This window comes from Crinia signifera, chromosome 11 (genome assembly GCF_055691185.1).
Source record: "Crinia signifera chromosome 11, ASM5569118v1, whole genome shotgun sequence".
NCBI lineage: Eukaryota > Metazoa > Chordata > Amphibia > Anura > Myobatrachidae > Crinia > Crinia signifera.
The window spans coordinates 71,704,014-71,722,870 of record NC_139227.1 but is presented as its reverse complement, the minus strand read 5'-3'; the positions used below and the strand labels follow the sequence as shown (position 1 = coordinate 71,722,870).

General features: G+C 44.0%; 1 protein-coding gene across 5 annotated transcripts in view; it reads left to right on the top strand.

Moving 5' to 3' along the window:
* FLRT1 (fibronectin leucine rich transmembrane protein 1) overlaps window positions 1–17,171 on the top strand; it is a 176,579-nt gene extending 159,408 nt beyond the window's left edge. For all 5 annotated transcript variants that reach the window (XM_083164543.1, XM_083164539.1, XM_083164541.1 and 2 more), the window contains one exon: window positions 14,939–17,171. In XM_083164543.1, the coding sequence (XP_083020669.1) occupies window positions 14,997–17,030 (2,034 nt within the window). In that variant the 5' untranslated portion in view covers window positions 14,939–14,996 and the 3' untranslated portion in view covers window positions 17,031–17,171. The remainder of the gene's footprint in view (window positions 1–14,938) is intronic.
* The last annotated feature ends 1,686 nt before the right edge of the window (window positions 17,172–18,857 follow it).

The window sequence follows — 18,857 nt, the reverse complement described above, 5'->3', positions numbered from 1 at the left end:
ATGTTCACTGGTGTTTCATTTATTAATAAAATAGCAAATAAATCCTAAGGTCTTAAATCCTGAGCAATCCTTGTAATTAAGCAGTTGGCAATAACTATATGCTGCGGTGCATTATTAACACATTTATGCCACTGTCATTTCTCCACATGTAAAAGATCATTTCAGTCTAGCTCATGCTAGTGCGGTAAAATGTATCATTTTAGACATGGACTGGACAGTTTGGATTTTCTCTATATTGTGATTGGTCGATTGACAGGCTTGGTTTTAATCAGCCAATTAGAAAAAAATCTACCACTGTACCTAAATCTCTGTCTATGGCTGCTTCTGACAGCCAGGAACGATGGGAACGGGAGAACCAGCAGTTATATGCCAATTTACAGCAGGCACACATTTTATATTTTAACATTTTACATGTCACTATGCAATTTTACACATCCAAGCGACAGAAATAAACATATAAAAGACGTATATGTGAAATGATGGATTGTAGTGCCTAAACGCTGCATAAATGCCGGGCCTGGCTTTAGCACAGTTCACATTGTGGCAGCTGCAGCCACAATTAGAGCGTAGAGTTCAGAAATGTGCAGAAAATGGTTCTAGTTCCTAAGCTACCGGTTTGCTACAAGAGTAATATTGCAGCAATATATTAGACCCTTGTAATTTATTACTCGATGTGCAGATAGTAACAAGACATTACATGATTGAAAATATACATGTTCTTTCAAATCTACACATCTAGTAAAACAAGCAAGTTTTATTCAGTGGGACCCAGTGGGTACTCACTGTCGGCCATAGTCCATTCATTTAATGCTCTGAGCAACTGATCTGACTGTCAAAACAATGGGTGAATGACAGGGGATTTAAGGAAATTAAGTGGCTATGTACAAGATATATATGTATGGACCCCCACTCCCAATATACACAATATAAAGTTATGTCAGGTACCAGGGGCCAGATGTAATAGGGTGAGAGATTTCCAATTTTTTAAAGTAGCAATCATTTACATGGCAAAACCATGTTGATTTTGCCATGGAACTGATTGCCGCTTTAAAAAAAAAGTGAAAACTCCCCCCAAATCTCTCACTTTCTGAAACTCTCACCCTATTACATCTGACCCCAGGTTTCTGCTCTGCCCTGCCTCTGCACAGCTGGGTACCGTACTCAATCACTAGGACCCAGTGCTCCATTGCCTTCTTCACCATGCAGTGTTTAGCTCCAGCGGGGTAACTAGAAATTTTTCTCCCCCTGCAAAAAAAAGTCTCTGGCACCCCCCCCCCCTATAATATATATCTGTAGTCCCTCTCTCACACACAATACACACAATACATACATGTGCACTGTTAGATACTATTATACAGGGTTGCACCCACCTTACCTAGGGGTTACAGTGCAGGGGGATCCTCATTGCCCGACAGTGAGCTCATTGCCCCCTTATTTGTACCAGATGGGGGCCTTGCGTGGTAAAAAGGGGGCATGGCCTAATAGAAAGGAGGTGTGGTATCACATTGTACCACACACCATAATGCCCATTGCACATTAGGCCACACATGATGCCCATTACATACTATATAACACACCGTAATGCCCATTACATATTTGACACAAGTGTTACTTACCTTCATGCTCATTGCTAGGGGCTTCATGCTCATTGCCAAGGGGGACTGAAATAGCTTGTTGCCAAGGGGGACTGAAATAGCTAATTGCCAAGGGGGGCTGAAATAGCTCATTGCCAAGGGGTGACTGGGAAATAGGTAATTGCCAAGGTGGACTGTGAAATAGCTCATTGCCTAGGGGGACTGTGAAATAGTTTGTTGCCAAGGGGGACTATGAAATAGGTCCTTGCCAATGGTTACTGTGAAATAACACGTTGCCAAGGGGAGGGTGAAATGCACACAGACAGGCTGAGAGCGATGCACTGTCTGGCTGTATAGTCAAAGCAGGTCTGTCTGCTGCTATGTTCAAGTCTCCCGCTGGACCGCAAGCCAATAGGAGCTCCTGTTTGGCTGCTGGACCGCAAGCTCCTATTGGCTCGCATGGCACAGCGGGAGATTTGAACATAGCGGCGGACAGACCTGCTTTGTGTCCTGACTCCTGCGCCACCTGGCTGTGGCTCATAGAACTGATAGTGAGCCACGGATGTGCAGCGCAGGAGTCAGGACACAGAACACAGCGGACGGGCGGCACAAAGGGCAGAGTTTGAGGTGCGTGCCTCCGGCTCCCGCAGGTTTCAGCGCTGGACCCTGCACCCCCTCATGGATCCTGCTCCCCCCCCCCCTGCCACTGTTTGGGCTGCCGAACCCTAGTTATGCCAGTGTTTAGCTCTGTCAGTGAGCCTTAGACTAGGTACACACCAGATATGTTGGTGGACCCGCTGCTGCACAGACAGGTCAATTCAGTTGAGAATACACACTTACCCAATGGCCGCTCAATGGCCCTTATTCTGGTTCACTCGCAAATGCAAATTCCTTTTCAAATGGACAAAATCATGTGCACTGCAGGGGGGGCAGATGTAACATGTGCAGAGAAAATTAGATTTGGGTGGGGTTTTACTTCAAAGTGTGATCTATATTGCAGTGTAAAAATAAAGCCGTCAGTATTTACCCTGCACAGAAACAAAATAACTCACCCAAATGTAACTCTCTCTGCACAAGTTACATCAGTCCTACCTGCAGTGCACATGGTTTTGTCCATTTGAGAAGGAATTTGCCTTTGCGAGTGAACCAGAATAAGGGCCAATATGTCAGCCCTCTCATCCAGCTGGGTGGGCATTTGGATTTGACCAGCCGTACAGGTAGTGCAAATGTACAAGTAGTACACATTTCTACATAACATTAATGCATGCTTAATGCCCAACACTGTCTTGCAAATAAAATAGGGAGGTAAGTTCTGTGGCCATGTCACCTGCCTCATTCTGAACGCTGTAGAAACCAAGGTGCACTTATTATCAAAGGTACAGAGGTTTGTGACCAGTGGGGTGTGTATTGTTATGTCGGCAGTCAATATGTCGACCGCTATTGAACGACAGTCAATGAGTTGACACTTGAAAAGGTCAAGATGGTCTAGGTCACCATTGCCAAAATGTTGACACAAGTAAAAAGTTGCCATGAACATAGTTGACACAGGAAAAGGTTGTGAGTTTTTCATAGTTTTTTGTCTATGTCAACATCTGTCAACACTTAGATCGTGAAGCAAGAAGTCAGTTAAAAAAGAAAATCATGAAAAACTTGTGTCTACCTTTTTCTTTGTCAACTGTTGACTTTTTGCCTTTGTCGACCTTTTGTCATGTTGATCTAGACCACGTCGACCTAAACCAGAACCAGACCAGTGATAGTAACTGACTGGGGGCCAGATGTTTAAAGCTTCAAATAGTCTGGAAATGAAGAGTGATAAACAGTCAGCCAATCAGCTCCTAGCTGCCATGTTACAAGTTGGGTTTGGAATATGACAGGTAGGAGCTGATTGGCTGGTAGTTTATCACTCTATCACTTTTTGATGCTTGAAGACCAGAACTGTAAGCACCATCTAGTAATACATTCACGCTCATATATAGTGAAAGCAATACAGCTCTTGCAGTAAATGAATAACAGTGTAAAGCCCCAAGCCCATGCAATATTTAGAAAGTAGAATAAATGATAGTTGCAATAACATTAAATAGTTAATTAGCAAGCCGTGGAGGTGAGAGGGTAATACATCCCAAGAGAACACAACAGGAAGACGGCCGTCAAATAGTGATGAGGTAAGTAAGTCTCCAGGTTTGACCCCGCCAGGGACAACTTGCCAGCGGCTCCTAGAGCAAAGCGGAGATTAAAGAATGAGCTCCGAGAGTGAAGTATTGACACTGTGAGATGGGCTCTGAGTCTCACTGTAATCCCGGCATGCAGGAGGGAGAGAGCAAAAGGAACATTTGCTGGATCTGACTCTGGGGAATGAATAAAACCATCACGCCAGAGCAAATATACTTATTTCTCTCTGCTATTTGTTCATTAAAACAGGGAGAGAGTCTGGTCCCATTAAAATCTCCGCCACGGGGAAACATGTGCGTCTTCCCATCCTTCTTTTGGCTTAAGTACATTTTAAAGAAGAATTACAGGTCACTGATAGTCACGTGTTCTGATTATTCCTTAGCATCTGAAAAAGCAATTGCCATATTTTAATGACAGAATGTACAAGGTGTATTCAGGAAAATATATATGCAGAAACTATTCACTAAAATATATATATACTCTTATTTGGCGGAGCGGTTATTTTATGTTACAGAAATATCAATGCCATGCTTCTATGTCTGGTCTGAAAAGCCACTGTGAAGATGATCATTTTTAATTGGGAGGAAGAAAGTAATTACTAACGAGAATCTAGTTAAAGTGTCCTGGTAGACTAAAGCTGGCCATACATCTACAGATCGATTGTCAGATTGGGCTGGTTGGAACAAACACATGGTAGTATCTGAACGGCAGTTTGGCAGTTTTCCAGCATTTCAAAGCAAATGGTCAACTGTCATTTGCTCTCATCCATTACCAGGATTTTGTTCCAACCAGCCCAATCTGACAATCGATCTGTAGATATATGGCTGGCCTAATAAGATCAGCAATATGCAAATTGAACAAATCACTGCTGAGACTGGTTAGGCACTGTCAGTGTAAGGAGAGTGCTTGCTGAGACTGGTTAGGCACTGTCAGTGTAAGGAGAGTGCTTGCTGAGACTGCTGAGGGACTGTCAGTGTAAGGAGAGTGCTTGCTGAGACTGGTGAGGGACTGTCAGTGTAAGGAGAGTTGCCGTGTGAACAAGCCCTGGCGAAACGTACGTCAATCCATCCTTGCCGATCACGTGGGCGCTCACGTGACCGGCTGTCCCGTCTCCGTTCAGCAAAAAAGAATACCTGCGGCAACGAGGAGACGCCGTATCTACGTCCAGACCCGGTAATCGGACCCCCCATGGTGCGGACAGTAGACTCTTAATAGAGTCTCCTGTCTACCCAGTGGGTAGCGGTCCGTCTCTCTTTATATTTGTATAAGTATCTATAAACCTGTCCTTGGTTTTCATATGCATGCTGTCTCTGCCACAGTTAAAGACCCACATATATTGCTGAGATTTACACTTCACCTCAGTTATAAATAGCATGCCCACTGGTCTTTTTGGGTACACTTAGCCCGCCAATTATTATTGTGATATGGGTCACAATTAAGGCATAAACAAATTATATATACTGCTGAAAACAACTTTTTCTCCAGTTACTAATAGTGTGCATACTGGTGTTTGTGTGTGCACACAGATTGTATCTATCACTGTGAGATTGGAGGTGCCGTTAATTTGGGACTATATCCAGCTGGTATTTGCGCAGGCAATATAGTAAGACTGATGGCTAAGTACGCTTGATGATCTGCATGTGGGAATGAATATATTGTGCTGTTGAAAGGGGCTCCCTCTCTCTTTCTCCCCGTATATTGGTAACCCATTGTGGGTATTTAGTGTGGGGAAGTGGCTGCAACCCACACATAGGGGTCACATAGTTGCAACTTAGAGGGATCAATTGATGCATGGTCACATATGTTACAAAATTTTCCTGTCTCGAACAGCCAAACTTTGTTGCTATTTAGATTGTGAGGTGATGCTTTATTCTGAAGACAGGAATTTCAACCAGTAAGGACAGTATAGAGATATATGTCGACAGCTTGTGTCCACTTTGTATATATGTAAAATATGTGTATATACTTTATTTGTTTTGGTATGTGAAATTTCTGTTGACCTATGATTAAAACCTTACCATCACTCCTGTGAGTGAAACACCGGTAAAACCCATGGTGTATATGATAGGGTGATATGATGGTCATTATAATTAATTATTATCACACCGATTCTTTCATGAAAAGTGGACACACACCGTTGAAATACCGGTGTTAATTTTTGATGATAAATAAAATAAAATGTGCACAGCAGGAAAAATGTACAAAAAAATCATAATTTAAATTAACAGAACAACTGTAGTTAGGGGATCTAGAGTGCACCCCACCCGAGTTTCTTTTTTCTTTCTAGTTGATAAAATGACTTGGCCCAACTCGGGGGTGCACCACTGAACACCACTATTCTGGCCCAGGACTTTGTGGTCAAAGGCTATATGTGGTGTATAATATAAGAAATAAATTCGCAATTAAAATCAGTTAGATCCCTACTGTGATTAATTAAATTAATTACTTATCCCTAATACTTAGTGCAGTTCCCCCAAAACAACCCTTGATCAACTGGTGAGGCACTGTCAGTGTTAGGGGAGTGCTTGCTGAGACCGGTGAGGCACTGACAGTGTAAGGAGAGTGCTTGCTGAGACTGGTGAGGCACTGTCAGTGTAATGAGAGTGCTTGCTGAGACTAGTGAGGCACTGTCAGTGTAAGAAGAGTGCTTGCTGAGACTGGTGAGGGATTGTCAGTGTAAGGAGAGTGCTTGCTGATACTGGTGAGGCACTGTCAGTGTAAGGAGAGTGCTTGCCTAGACCGGAGAGGCACTGTCAGTGTAAGGAGAGTGCTTGCTGAGACTAGTGAGGCACTGTCAGTGTAAGGAGAGTGCTTGCTGAGACTGGTGGGGGACTGTCAGTGTAAGAAGAGTGCTTGCTGAGACTGGTGAGGGACTGTCAGTGTAAGGAGAGTGCTTGCTGAGACCGGTGAGGCACTGTCAGTGTAAGAAGAGTGCTTGCTGAGACCGGTGAGGCACTGTCAGTGTAAGGAGAGTGCTTGCTGAGACTGGTGAGGGACTGTCAGTGTAAGACGAGTGCTTGCTGAGACTGGTGAGGGACTGTCAGTGTAAGAAAAGTGCTTGCGGAGACTGGTGAGAGACTGTCAGTGTAAGGAGAGTGCTTGCTGAGACTGATGGGGGACTGTCAGTGTAAGAAGAGTGCTTGCTGAGACTGGTGAGGGATTGTCAGTGTAAGGAGAGTGCTTGGTGAGACTGGTGAGGGACTGTCAGTGTAAGGAGAGTGCTTGCTGAGACTGGTGAGGCACTGTCCGTGTAAGGAGAGTGCTTGCTGAGACTGGTGAGGGACTGTCAGTGTAAGGAGAGTGCTTGCTGAGACTGGTGAGGGACTGTCAGTGTAAGAAGAGTCTCTGATGCACAATTTGCAAGTTAGAATTTCTACTTAAGGTCAGGGGCTGGCTGGCAAATTTTAGCCTGGGGGCAAGTCCAGAGCACTGGCCCATAACTGACAGTGCATTGTTGAAGGAGGTGGAGATGCTCACCTATCGCAGTGAGAGTGCCCGCAGCTGCCACACTGACAGCCTGCAGCCAGCCTAATATATGATGCAGGGGGGTCTAGTGACACTGCCCCCTGGCCTAGCACTCCATTGTCATGTGGCTCCGGGTTAACTGAGCTTCTGCGCATGCCCAATTGTGGCAGCCGAGGTTTTGTATGTATCAGCCCATCTTGGTAGGACAACGGTCACTGAGAGAGGTGCGGGATGCAGCACACTGGAAATTTGTCCGGCTTCCCAGCGTCCTAATCCGCCCCTGCCACGGGCTGCTCCCCTGCATAAAAAAAGAACAGGACACTATAGGCTGCTCCCCTGCATAAAAAAAGAACAGGATACCAAGGGCTGCTTTCTTGCATAAATAAAGAACAGGGCACCACAGGCTGTTCCACTGCATAAATAAAGAACCGGACACCACAGGCTGCTCCACCTGTATAATAATCATACCATGACACCACAGACTGCTCCCCCTGCATAACAGGAGGACACAACAGGCTGCTCCCCCTGCACAATAACAGGAGGACACCACAAGAAACCGCAGAAATATTTTTTTTTGTGTGAGTTAGCTGCTCACCTGCTGGTGCTACTGCGGCTCTCAGCTTCTCTGCCCCCCTGGTGCCGCGGCCAAAGGCGCAACACCTCCACTCGTCGCCCGTCCATCCTCCGCCCGCCAGACGCATGGGTGGGCGGCGTTATCGCAGCATCTGTCACGACCAGGAATCTGGATTAACAGGCGGCTGGGCCCTCCTCCACGTAGCCCTGGAGGCCAGCGGCCATGTTCCAATAGCCGCGGTCATGTTTTGAAAGCCAGCGCTGCAGGTTACAGGAACATGGCCGCTGGAGGTGGAGGAGGAGGTAAGGCAGCCCTCAACACTACTAGTAGAGCGGCCTGGGGGGCACAAGGCACTCTGCCCCCTGGCCAAGCCTGCCCCTGGTTAAGGTGTACTAGAGATCATGTAGAATCAGCAGCCTTCATGGTGATCACACACCGGCTGATCCAGTCATTTTACAAGAGCTTGCAGCATAGCCAGATCACATGATGGTCTCTTAATGCACTTGGCAGGTGTCCACACACATATACACAGGCTGACAGGGGTCATCTGCTCACTGCATTATAAGGCATGCCAAAAAAATGATCAATTGATTCAATTCTCAGCCACTACGTTAGTACCATGACCACAGCAGGATTGGACAATTTGCTGATATAGCAGTGTGTACAGCCAGCTCCAGTCTCCAAAGATATGTAGTTTTCACTTGACCCAAGTGTCTCTCAAGCCCAGCTGATATTTATTTGCTGATCTGCCAATGTGTGGGGTGTACAATGCGCCTGTATGCTGGAGACAGAATTCCCAACAGGCTGGTAAGAAGAAATGTTACTTCTTTTTAAAGGTTTTGTTTTTCATTAAACATGGTCTGTGGGACATGCATTTTAGTTCCAATTATATATTCCCTTCGGCATGTTTCCGGGGGCGATGGCAGCAGTACAACCACTACAACAAATACCATCAAAGTTAATGAAAGAAGGAAAGGAAATCCTTTATTTTCAGGGCCAGATTCTATTTCTGAACATTTCTCCTAAGGATCATTGTATGATGATTATTGCCCTGTTTATATCAGTGCGCGGATGTGACATAAAGCTGCAGTTCACTGACACTCACATATTGGGCCTTATTCAGATCTGAGCTCAGTACAAATTTGTTTGGATAATGGGCAAAACCATGTGCACTGCAGGTGGGGCAGATGTAAATTTGGGTGGGGTGTGTTGAACCTGAAATCCAAATTGCAGTGTAAAAATAATGCAGCCAGTATTTACCCTGCACAAATACAAAACAACTCACACAAATATAACTCTCTCTATACATGTTACATCTGCCCCACCTGCAGTGCACATGGTTTTGCCCATTTTCCAAAAAAAATTGTACTGAGCTCAGATAAGGCCCATTGTATATATCACATTTGGCTAATATTCCTTACAAATGACCATCAGCAGAACAATTCCAACCATAAGAAAGACTGGACCAACAACGTAGGAAAAAAAGGTGCTACAAGGATATATTGTATACTGTAGTTTAAATTTATTTAGGACAAAACAAAACTGCCCATAAATGAAAATGTGGACTGCGGATACATTTTTTAGTACTCCTCCACAACTTTGCTGCCATCCGTTAGGTGGTGTCAATTGAGAGTTTTATACCCCTTTCAGACAGAAAAAAAGACCCGGGAATTTCCCTGCTCTTGCCGTGTCGACCCGGGTTTTTCTTCTGTCTGAAAGGGTCAACACGGGTCTAAAGTTCCGGGACTTCGACCCAGGTATTTACCTGGGTTTTTCCCGGGTCTGTATTCCAAAAACCCGGGTCGCCGGCTGTCTGAACGGAAACGACCCGGGTTTTTGGGATTATTACACATTGTTAGGCACTGATTGGCTCTCCTGGTGGGGTGCTGGCTGATTGGTTGTGAGGATAGGCTTCTCTGATTGGCTGGGAGGGCATGGCAATGGATCTGGCCTCTGAGGTCATTAGGGAGCTGAAAAAAGGATAGCATGGCCCACTGGTAGAAGCAAGAGGTGAGAGCTGCTGGCAGTGAGAGGGGAGGAGGATATCGGCAGATGACTGGGACAGTCGAAGATGCCACAGTGTACTCAAACATTGCAAATATACTGACAGCCATGTGAGGTAACATGTACCTTCCAGTATATAAAAACAATAAAACTTGTTTACAACATATCCTTGTGTCATGCCATGGTTAATGCAATGCAGTGAGCAGTCACCACCCACTTTTGATGACCTCATCTCTGTGTGCCTTTAAAACTGTCCTATTCTTATGACACACAGAGTTTTGCAGGAAAAATCCAGCTTCTGTGTGAAAGGGGTCGACACGGGAAATACCCGGGTTTTTGCTCCTGTGTGAAAGGGGGTCAGCCCCTTGCTGCCTAGTTGTACCCGGGTTTTTGTATCCGGGAAATACCTGGGTTTTTGGGATTTTTCTGTCTGAAAGGGGTATTATTCAGAGTTATACATACGCAGGTGTGCCTTTCTCCCCTGCCCAGCACACAGCAGTGTATGCTGGGCTGGAGAGAAAGGCTACTGCAGCGGCTGTCCGTCATCTCTCACCCTGCGCTACAGCTATATGGGGAATGGGTAGAGAGGCAGCAGGGAAAGAGAAGGCTCACTACAACTGTAACCTCTTCTGACCCAGGTATGCGAAGGGGAGGGAGCAGAAAGTAGCAAGCATGCATGTGTGACTGACTGATTGGGTAGCAAAAATGCTTTTTTGTCATATGCATTTTATGCATCCATATAAAGCACTAAAGATGATGCTTACATTTTGCATCTTCAGTTGCACATGGGGGGGGGGGGTTATTTGGCGGGTGAGGCCCTCTGGGACTCGGTAAGCTGCGATCTTCACCAGAATCAGGGCCCTAGATTGACGGTTACTATAGGTAGACGCACAAAGAAAACCTTGCGAACAGACATGTGCATAAATCATTATACGCATGCGCAGAAACAAAACATTGTTCCCCCAATGCAGATGTGCGGGGGGAGCAAGAGAACCAGAATGACCCCCTAGATGTGGCCGACTATCTTTAGGCATCAAACTAGAGGGGATCAACTAAGCGCATAGTCGATTGTAGATCTGTCGACCGGATACGCTGGGGTCACATGTGGTTTAAAATGGTAAATGACACCCAAAACCACTTTTGTCTTCCAATTTAATTGTGCCAACCTTCTCCATGTCTATCTTTTGTACCTGTTATCATTTTCAGGTGTCTACCTTTTACATGTCTACCTTTTGACCCTGTCGACCCCTTGCATATTGACCATCTTTGATCAACATACTGTAATTACGGTTGACAGTGATTCACACCTGCTTCCAAGCCACTGAGTGTTACTAATAGTAATGTAGTGTGATGATGTGATGTGTGATGATGCAGAGTCTCCATCTCCTCCCTTCAACGGGAACTCCAGGAGACAACATTCAAAAAGTAGGCAAATGTGCCCTCCATAGATACCTCATGGTAGCCTACCCTCTAGGAATGTCCAGGAGGGTCCTGGAAATCGGGTCCCCTCCCCCACCCCCCAGAAAGGTAGGCATCATTGTAGCCCCCCCCCCCCCCCCTCCTGTGCAATGCCTAAAATACTGGCATTGCATGGCAGGGTGTGGCTACAAGGGTGCGTTCGCGCTGGCCATGCCCTCAAACGCATCATACCTTTCTGGCACTGCCCCATCCTGCCCCTTTCCTACCCCGTCAGCTGCCCCGGCCCCCTGCCTCACAATAACTGGCTGCCAAAGTGCAGGCCAAAGCTACGCAACCCTGAGATACCTGTAAATAAATCCACTGATATCGATTTTAGTTGATTAAAGATCTAAAACACCCCATCATTTGTAATGTGTATGCTGGAAATAGAATACTACAATAACTTTCTCCCCAGGGATGGATTAACAGAGGAGGGGGTCACGTGCAGACCCCAGGTGGGCCCCCTCATCTCTACAGTGCTATAAACTCTGCCATTATGCCAGAGTCTATAGCAAATGTGCAGGTCTCCAGAAACATGGTGCTCATCATGTTGCCGGTGACTTAACACTGGTGCATGTGTGGTGGCCACTTTCCCAGCGATAACTGGGGACACTGGAGAGGTAAATAATTAAACATGGGTGCAGTGTGTGCAATGTGGACACCCATTAGCAAAATGCCCATGCATAATCTAATGTAGGCTACTGATATAATAATATATATGGGTGACGAGAGAGGAAAAGAAGCCATGTATGTAAGGAAATGTATGCTAAAATGTTTATGACGACGTCTCTATTTTTTATAATGTATTGTTCATGTAACCAATTATCTATTTTTAATGCAGCAGTGTTTGTATTTAAAATAAGTATATTCTATAGTATTTTATAGGAATGATTGCTTCCATCTCTAACTAACTAAATAATAAATAAAGGGAAATGGCCACAGGCAACACATTTCATTATACAGTTCCAAGGGCGTCTTTAGAGAGGAAGAGGCCTGTGTGCAGCCTCCACAGCCGGGCCCCCTCCTCTCTGCCGGGAGCGGTGCTAGGAGCAGTAGAGTCAGAGTGCTCAGACCCTGCTGCGCATGCGCAAACCTCTGCTGCCCTGTGGAGTCTGAGCACTAGAGCGCTCAGACTCCCCTGCGCATGTGCAGATCGATGTCAAAATGGCCGATGAGCCATTTTTCTGAATTTTCTGCAGTGCTCCTGCCACAGGACTTTTAAGGGCCAGTATTTTCTAAATGGGTGCCGTGTGCATGGTGCGGGGCCCCTGGGAAATAGTGCACAGTGCAGCCATTATTGATACGCCACTATACAGTGCATATATTTTCGGTATTGCATCTTCTTACTTATATAAGTGCTGGTAATAGCTTATGGATTCATCAAAACACCATGAACTCTCTCTGCCGGATACATTGTAACTGGAGGCATCTGAGATCACCCACTTGCGTATGAAGGCGCAACCATCGAACGCACATTAGTGGAACCAGGGCCGGATTAAGCCTTCAGGGGGCCCGGGGAACTTTAGACAGGGGGGCCCCCTTGCACTTGCCATTACTGGCCACAAACTGCACAGGAGAATATTACTGAGAATATTACATAACATACATCATACATACCACATGAAAAGCCTGTGTTTGTCCCTCCGTACCTTACTCTGTAGGAGACCTCACAGGCTCACCGCTGCCTCTGATTAAAAACCCTCCCATGATGAGGCTGCTGCTGCTCTCCTCCATGGGCCTGAGAAGCATGTAATGAGCTCCACCAATCAGAGCTCAGCACAAACCTCCCAGCCTCTGCCCTAATGTGCAAAGTGTCATGGGACTTAGTCAACTCCCAGTAATGAACTGCACACTTGTGCCCTCAGTGTGCCTTGGCTCCCAATGCTCAGCACCATTAATCATTGTCACATTTGCAGATAGGTGCCCACCTCCCCTTAATCCATCCCTGGGTGGAAAATCAAGCTTCTAAGTAACCCTATCATTGCGCAGCATATCCCGGAAGTAGGATGCTGCCGCCATGTTTACTGCATATGGAATCGCTGTATCATTACTAATATCAAATTCATCAATTTAGTAAGAAAAGGCTTAAATATTTGATATCCTTAAAAATGTTTTAGGTTTTGATTTCAAGTGAAAACCTCTTCTTATTCCTGTGAAAGGACTTGCGATGACTCTGAGGACTGTATTCTTATTCCAACAGCTCATACAAAAGCAGTTATGGATACTGTAATGCATTTCTGTCTGTGTGGCTTAAAGTGTTAAATATGGCTTTCATTCAACTAAATGGGTATTAAGTTATTAACCCTCTAAACAGATTGAGAACTGCGGCTAAAGTTTGGCAAGGCACCAGTGTATTGTGAAGAGAGTTTATATTATGCAGATCTCAGAGGGCCGAAAAAGGGCTCAATCATTATCAGAATGTAATTTCCATCATAATGCTGGTGACGCAGGCTCTAATCTCCCAGCTGAGATGGCTTGGAGAAGCTATTATGAAAGTCAAAAGATGGACTTGCTTTTACAATCATGCGCTTAAAAATCACTCTCAGAATTCCTCACACATTATAATCACTTCATCTTCTGCATCTCCTCACTTATTAATTTGCTTTTATGCAGGGCAAAACACAGCCACTGTGATTCACACGGGCAGTGTAATGTGCCTGCGGAGAAAATAGATGTAATATAGGGATAATAGCCAGCATGGTAAGGGAAATCTCTGGGATAAAGGGAATCCCACTCTACGGAACTAGTAGTCTAATAGAAGGACAGATTGCCATACAGATCATCACAGTCCTATTGATGTTGCTCATTCATTCAGAGAAATGGAGACTATCTGAATACTATGCTAAAAACTGTATTCACACTGACAAGATACGACCTTACCAGAATATTTGATTGCTATATACATAACTGGTAATAATAATAATATTAATACAATGATGTCTCCTTATACATCTAGCCTTTATACGCCATGCCTGCGAGATGCGTAGTGTGAGTGAACTAACTCTGCTAATTTTTCTTTTTTTTTTGCTGAACATTAGTTGTGGAGAGAGGCGGCATTGGAGATGGTTTCTATAGCACTGAGGGATCAGGGTGTAGGATGGGATGACAGTGTGGTTAGAAAAGGATAAGATGCACAAGCAGGCTCTGCTGATTAAAATGATAGGTTGCATGCCTATATTCTATGCATGTATCTGCACATGGAATGCAAAGTTACTGTGTTTTCAAGTGTTTCATTGTTTCGAGAATAAGATGCATTGTCATAGAAAATGCACAAAAATATACAAGACCTTCCTAAATGTGCTCATAACTGGGCACGACCAGAAGGGCGATTAAGGATATTGAGACAAGGATGTAAGAGGACACATCTGTACTATGAATTATTGTCTAGGAAGAGAGTAATTTAGTCACATATAAAAATAACATAAAACCAAAGCTACTCTGGATGAAGTACCGTATAAAAGGAAACATAATATATTTTTTTAATTTCAATCATCAGCAATATATATAAAATTATATTTATATTAACACTGTGTTTTTGAGACTAGATGATACATAAGCTCGTATTATTGTATTAGCAAAATGTGTTAGAATTCAAGTATGACAACTGAAATTGAATTACTCAAAATTCATAATGGATGGGTTTCCTTTATATTAAAAGACTTCCAACTGTTTCTTGTTTTTTTTTGTCTTTCAGGAATTTATCCAAATCCTTCAGAACCCTAGACTTTTGCCTAGGTAGATTCAACAGCAACATGACGGTCACCACAACTACCACCACCACTGCGGCTGCTGCCTCAGCAGTGGTTTCCACAACAGCAACTGCTACTACAGTTGCTATGACGACGGCTACCTTGGACTTGCGTGACTGGCTATTCCTATGTTATGGACTTATTGCATTTTTAACAGAGGTAATAGATAGCACCAATTGCCCCTACGTATGTCGCTGTGATAATGGCTTCATCTACTGTAATGACCGAGGCCTGACCTCTATCCCAGCAGAAATCCCAGATGATGCAACTACGCTCTACCTCCAAAATAATCAGATTAACAGTGCAGGGGTTCCAGCAGAGCTGAAAACTAAAACCAATGTACGAGTAATCTACCTATATGAGAATGATTTAGATGAGTTCCCACTTAACCTTCCAAGATCACTAAGAGAACTCCACCTTCAAGATAACAATATCCACAGTGTGACTCGGGATGCCCTCTCTCGTATTCCACTCATAGAAAAGCTTCACTTAGATGACAACTCTGTGTCGACTGTCAGCATTGAAGATGATGCCTTTCAAGACACCCACCAGCTCCGCTTACTCTTCCTCTCACGTAACCATCTCAGTAGCATTCCCAATGGCTTACCACACACTTTGGAAGAGCTGAGATTGGATGATAATCGCATTTCTACCATTCCACTTCATGCCTTCAAGGGACTTAATAATTTACGGAGGTTAGTGCTTGATGGTAATCTACTGGCTAATCAGCGCATTGCAGATGACACATTTAGCCGACTCCAAAATTTGACTGAGCTTTCTCTAGTCCGAAACTCACTGGGCGCCCCTCCTTTAAATTTGCCTAATGCTCACCTTCAAAAGCTCTATTTGCAGGACAATGCTATTACCCATATTCCCTATAACACACTGTCCAAGATGAAACAACTACAGAGGTTGGATTTATCCAATAATAACCTCACTGCCCTTCCTCGTGGCCTTTTTGATGATCTAGAGAGCCTGAGTCAGCTTCTCCTCAGGAATAATCCTTGGTTTTGTGGCTGTAATCTTATCTGGCTGAGGGACTGGGTAAAAGCTAGAGCTGCTATAGTCAATGTACGTGGCCTAATGTGTCAGGGTCCTGAAAAAGTAAGGGGAATGGCCATCAAAGATATCACTCATGAGATGGATGAGTGCTTTGAGGGAGGTCCTCAAAGCAATGTAGCATCTGCTCGTGCAACACCTGCAGGCCCTGTAATTACATCCCCACCCCAAGGTTCCCTCTTTACTCTCAAATCTAAAAGACCAGGTATGCGATTACCAGATTCTAATTTGGATTACCCTATGGAAACAGGAGCAGGGGCAAAAGCTTTGGTAATCAGTGTCAAACCACTGACAGCTGACAGCATTCGCATTACTTGGAAGTCATCTATCCCGGCCAGTTCTTTCCGGCTGAGCTGGCTAAGGTTAGGCCACAGCCCTGCAGTTGGCTCTATTACAGAAACGTTGGTGCAAGGAGACAAGACAGATTATTTGCTAACTGCCTTAGAGCCCAGATCAACCTACATAATATGTATGGTAACCATGGAAACAGGGAACAGCTATCTTGCAGATGAGTCACCTGTATGTGCGAAGGCAGAGACAGGGGATGTTTATGGCCCTACCACTACACTCAACCGTGAGCAAAATGCTGATCCCTTGGCTGGATTGCCTTTGGCTGGCATTATAGGAGGCGCAGTCACACTTGTCTTCCTTTTCCTTATCTTGGCATCCATCTGCTGGTATGTCCATCGAGCTGGCCAACTACTAACTCGTGAAAGATCTTGCAGCCGGGGTAGCCGAAAGAAGGACGATTATATTGAGTCTGGCACCAAGAAAGATAACTCTATATTGGAAATCAGAGGCCCAGGGCTTCAAATGCTACCCATAAACCCTCACAGAGCCAAGGAAGAATATGTGATTCATACCATATTTCCATCGAATGGCACCAGTCTTTACAAAAGTACCCACACGATAGGTTATGGCACTCACAGGGGATATAGAGATGGTGGCATCCCTGACACAGACTACTCCTACACATGATGAATTATTATTTCTTGGACTGACCAGTTTCCTTTCCATAGTAAAATCTCGTTTCTCCTGGTGCCCACAAATGATTCATAACAGTGCAAGCAAAAGAATTAAAACAATTTAATAAACTTAAGTTGTGAGTCAAAATATAAATGGGACTCCATGGGATATTTTGTAGGAAATGAAAATGACCAATATTCATATCCCAACATGAGTATAAAGAAGAAGAAAAAACAGTAGTAGATTTTCTACAAGTTGAAAGGGTCAAAGGAGAACTCGATTACATTTAATACAGCAGTTTAAATCATTTTAGAACAAGGAGATAAATTCAGAGAGATTCAAGCACTTGGATAGAATTTGCATATAACCTGAGGTTTTTTTCCTTTTTCTTTTCTCCTTTTATTAAATTCAGGGTGAAAATGAAGACATGGTGCAATGAACATTTGTTTAACAGTTCTCACCAATAGAACGTATATATTTTTTCTCTACAATTTTTTTTTTCCTATTGTTTTATCACTACTGGAAATAAATGATAAAAAGAAGGCGGCAAATCATTCTGCAGAGGAATTTCTTTTTCTATTATTTCAAATGCAAATTTGTTTTTTTATCCATTTCTAGTGAACTTGCTTTCATTTCCAAAATGTTAGTTGAACTGAATTATATAAAAGTAGTTGTAAAAGCAGAGAAAAATATGAGATGTTACCTATGATAGACTTTATATACAATAGACTTTTTTTTATTCAGTCTCTGTGGAAACCCTTACTGACACTTAAATCTTTCAGCAGATATCTGTAGCGTGTGATGGTAATATATACGTGTTCAGTATCCCAATGTATCATACACTCCCGCTACCAGATCATGGGTTGGTTAATTAGGCAGAGAATGACAGCCTCGTTTACAATGCATTGCAGGCCCCTCTCATTAATCTGAAAAGGCAGTTTTTATGAAGCAGGCAAATTTCAGAAATGGAAAATCACATTTTTATCATTTTCTGCTCTACTTGGGAATTGTATGGAATCTTAGAAAAAGGGAGAATTGTTACATTATTTGTGGAAGAATGTAAAATACTGTGTGCAGAGAAATAAAATATATAGATACAATTAAGGTTTATCCAATGTAAAAAAAAAGCATTTTACAACATTCACGTAAGTGTACATAATACTTTCTCATAGTAATTAATCTCAAGAAAGCGGCCAAGTCAAACAGTATGGTAGAATTTTGTAGGAACCAGATTAATTTTACTATACACTTATGAAATATTAAATATATTAAGATTGAAGGTGACATTTGAACCATTGAGTGATAGTTTATATATAACTTTATAATGAGAACTCTGAGTATAATGGTGAACTCTTCAGGCAGATCGTTAATGCCATAAACTTGACAATTAAAAGTAGGGGTGTAACTAGACTATTATTGGCCCCATAACAAAATTTTGAAAGGGCCCCCTACAATATGCGATAGAGGTGCAAACAGAGAGAAAAAGGAGCTGCCCTCCCACCCCATCTCCTAAAACTTACTCACCAGCAGGGGTCAGGGAGCCTGGCATGAAGTCCAGTTGAGAAGTGTAGGTCCCAGGTCTTCAGTAGTGCACTGTACCACTGCCGCCTGACATGTCACAGCTGCCCAGTTCTAGGCGGTGGTTCAGGCATAAGGAGAGGTCTTATCTGCGTATAAAGTACGCGGAACCCAGGGAATCTACGGCAGGGGTCACATTGTAAGCCGAGTTTCCTTAAGCACTGGATAGACATGGGGCAGGTGATTTAGGGTGAGGTGATAGGGGCTGCAGTGCAACAAGGTTAGAACCACTTGGGGCCCATCAGCAGCCTCTGGCAGGTC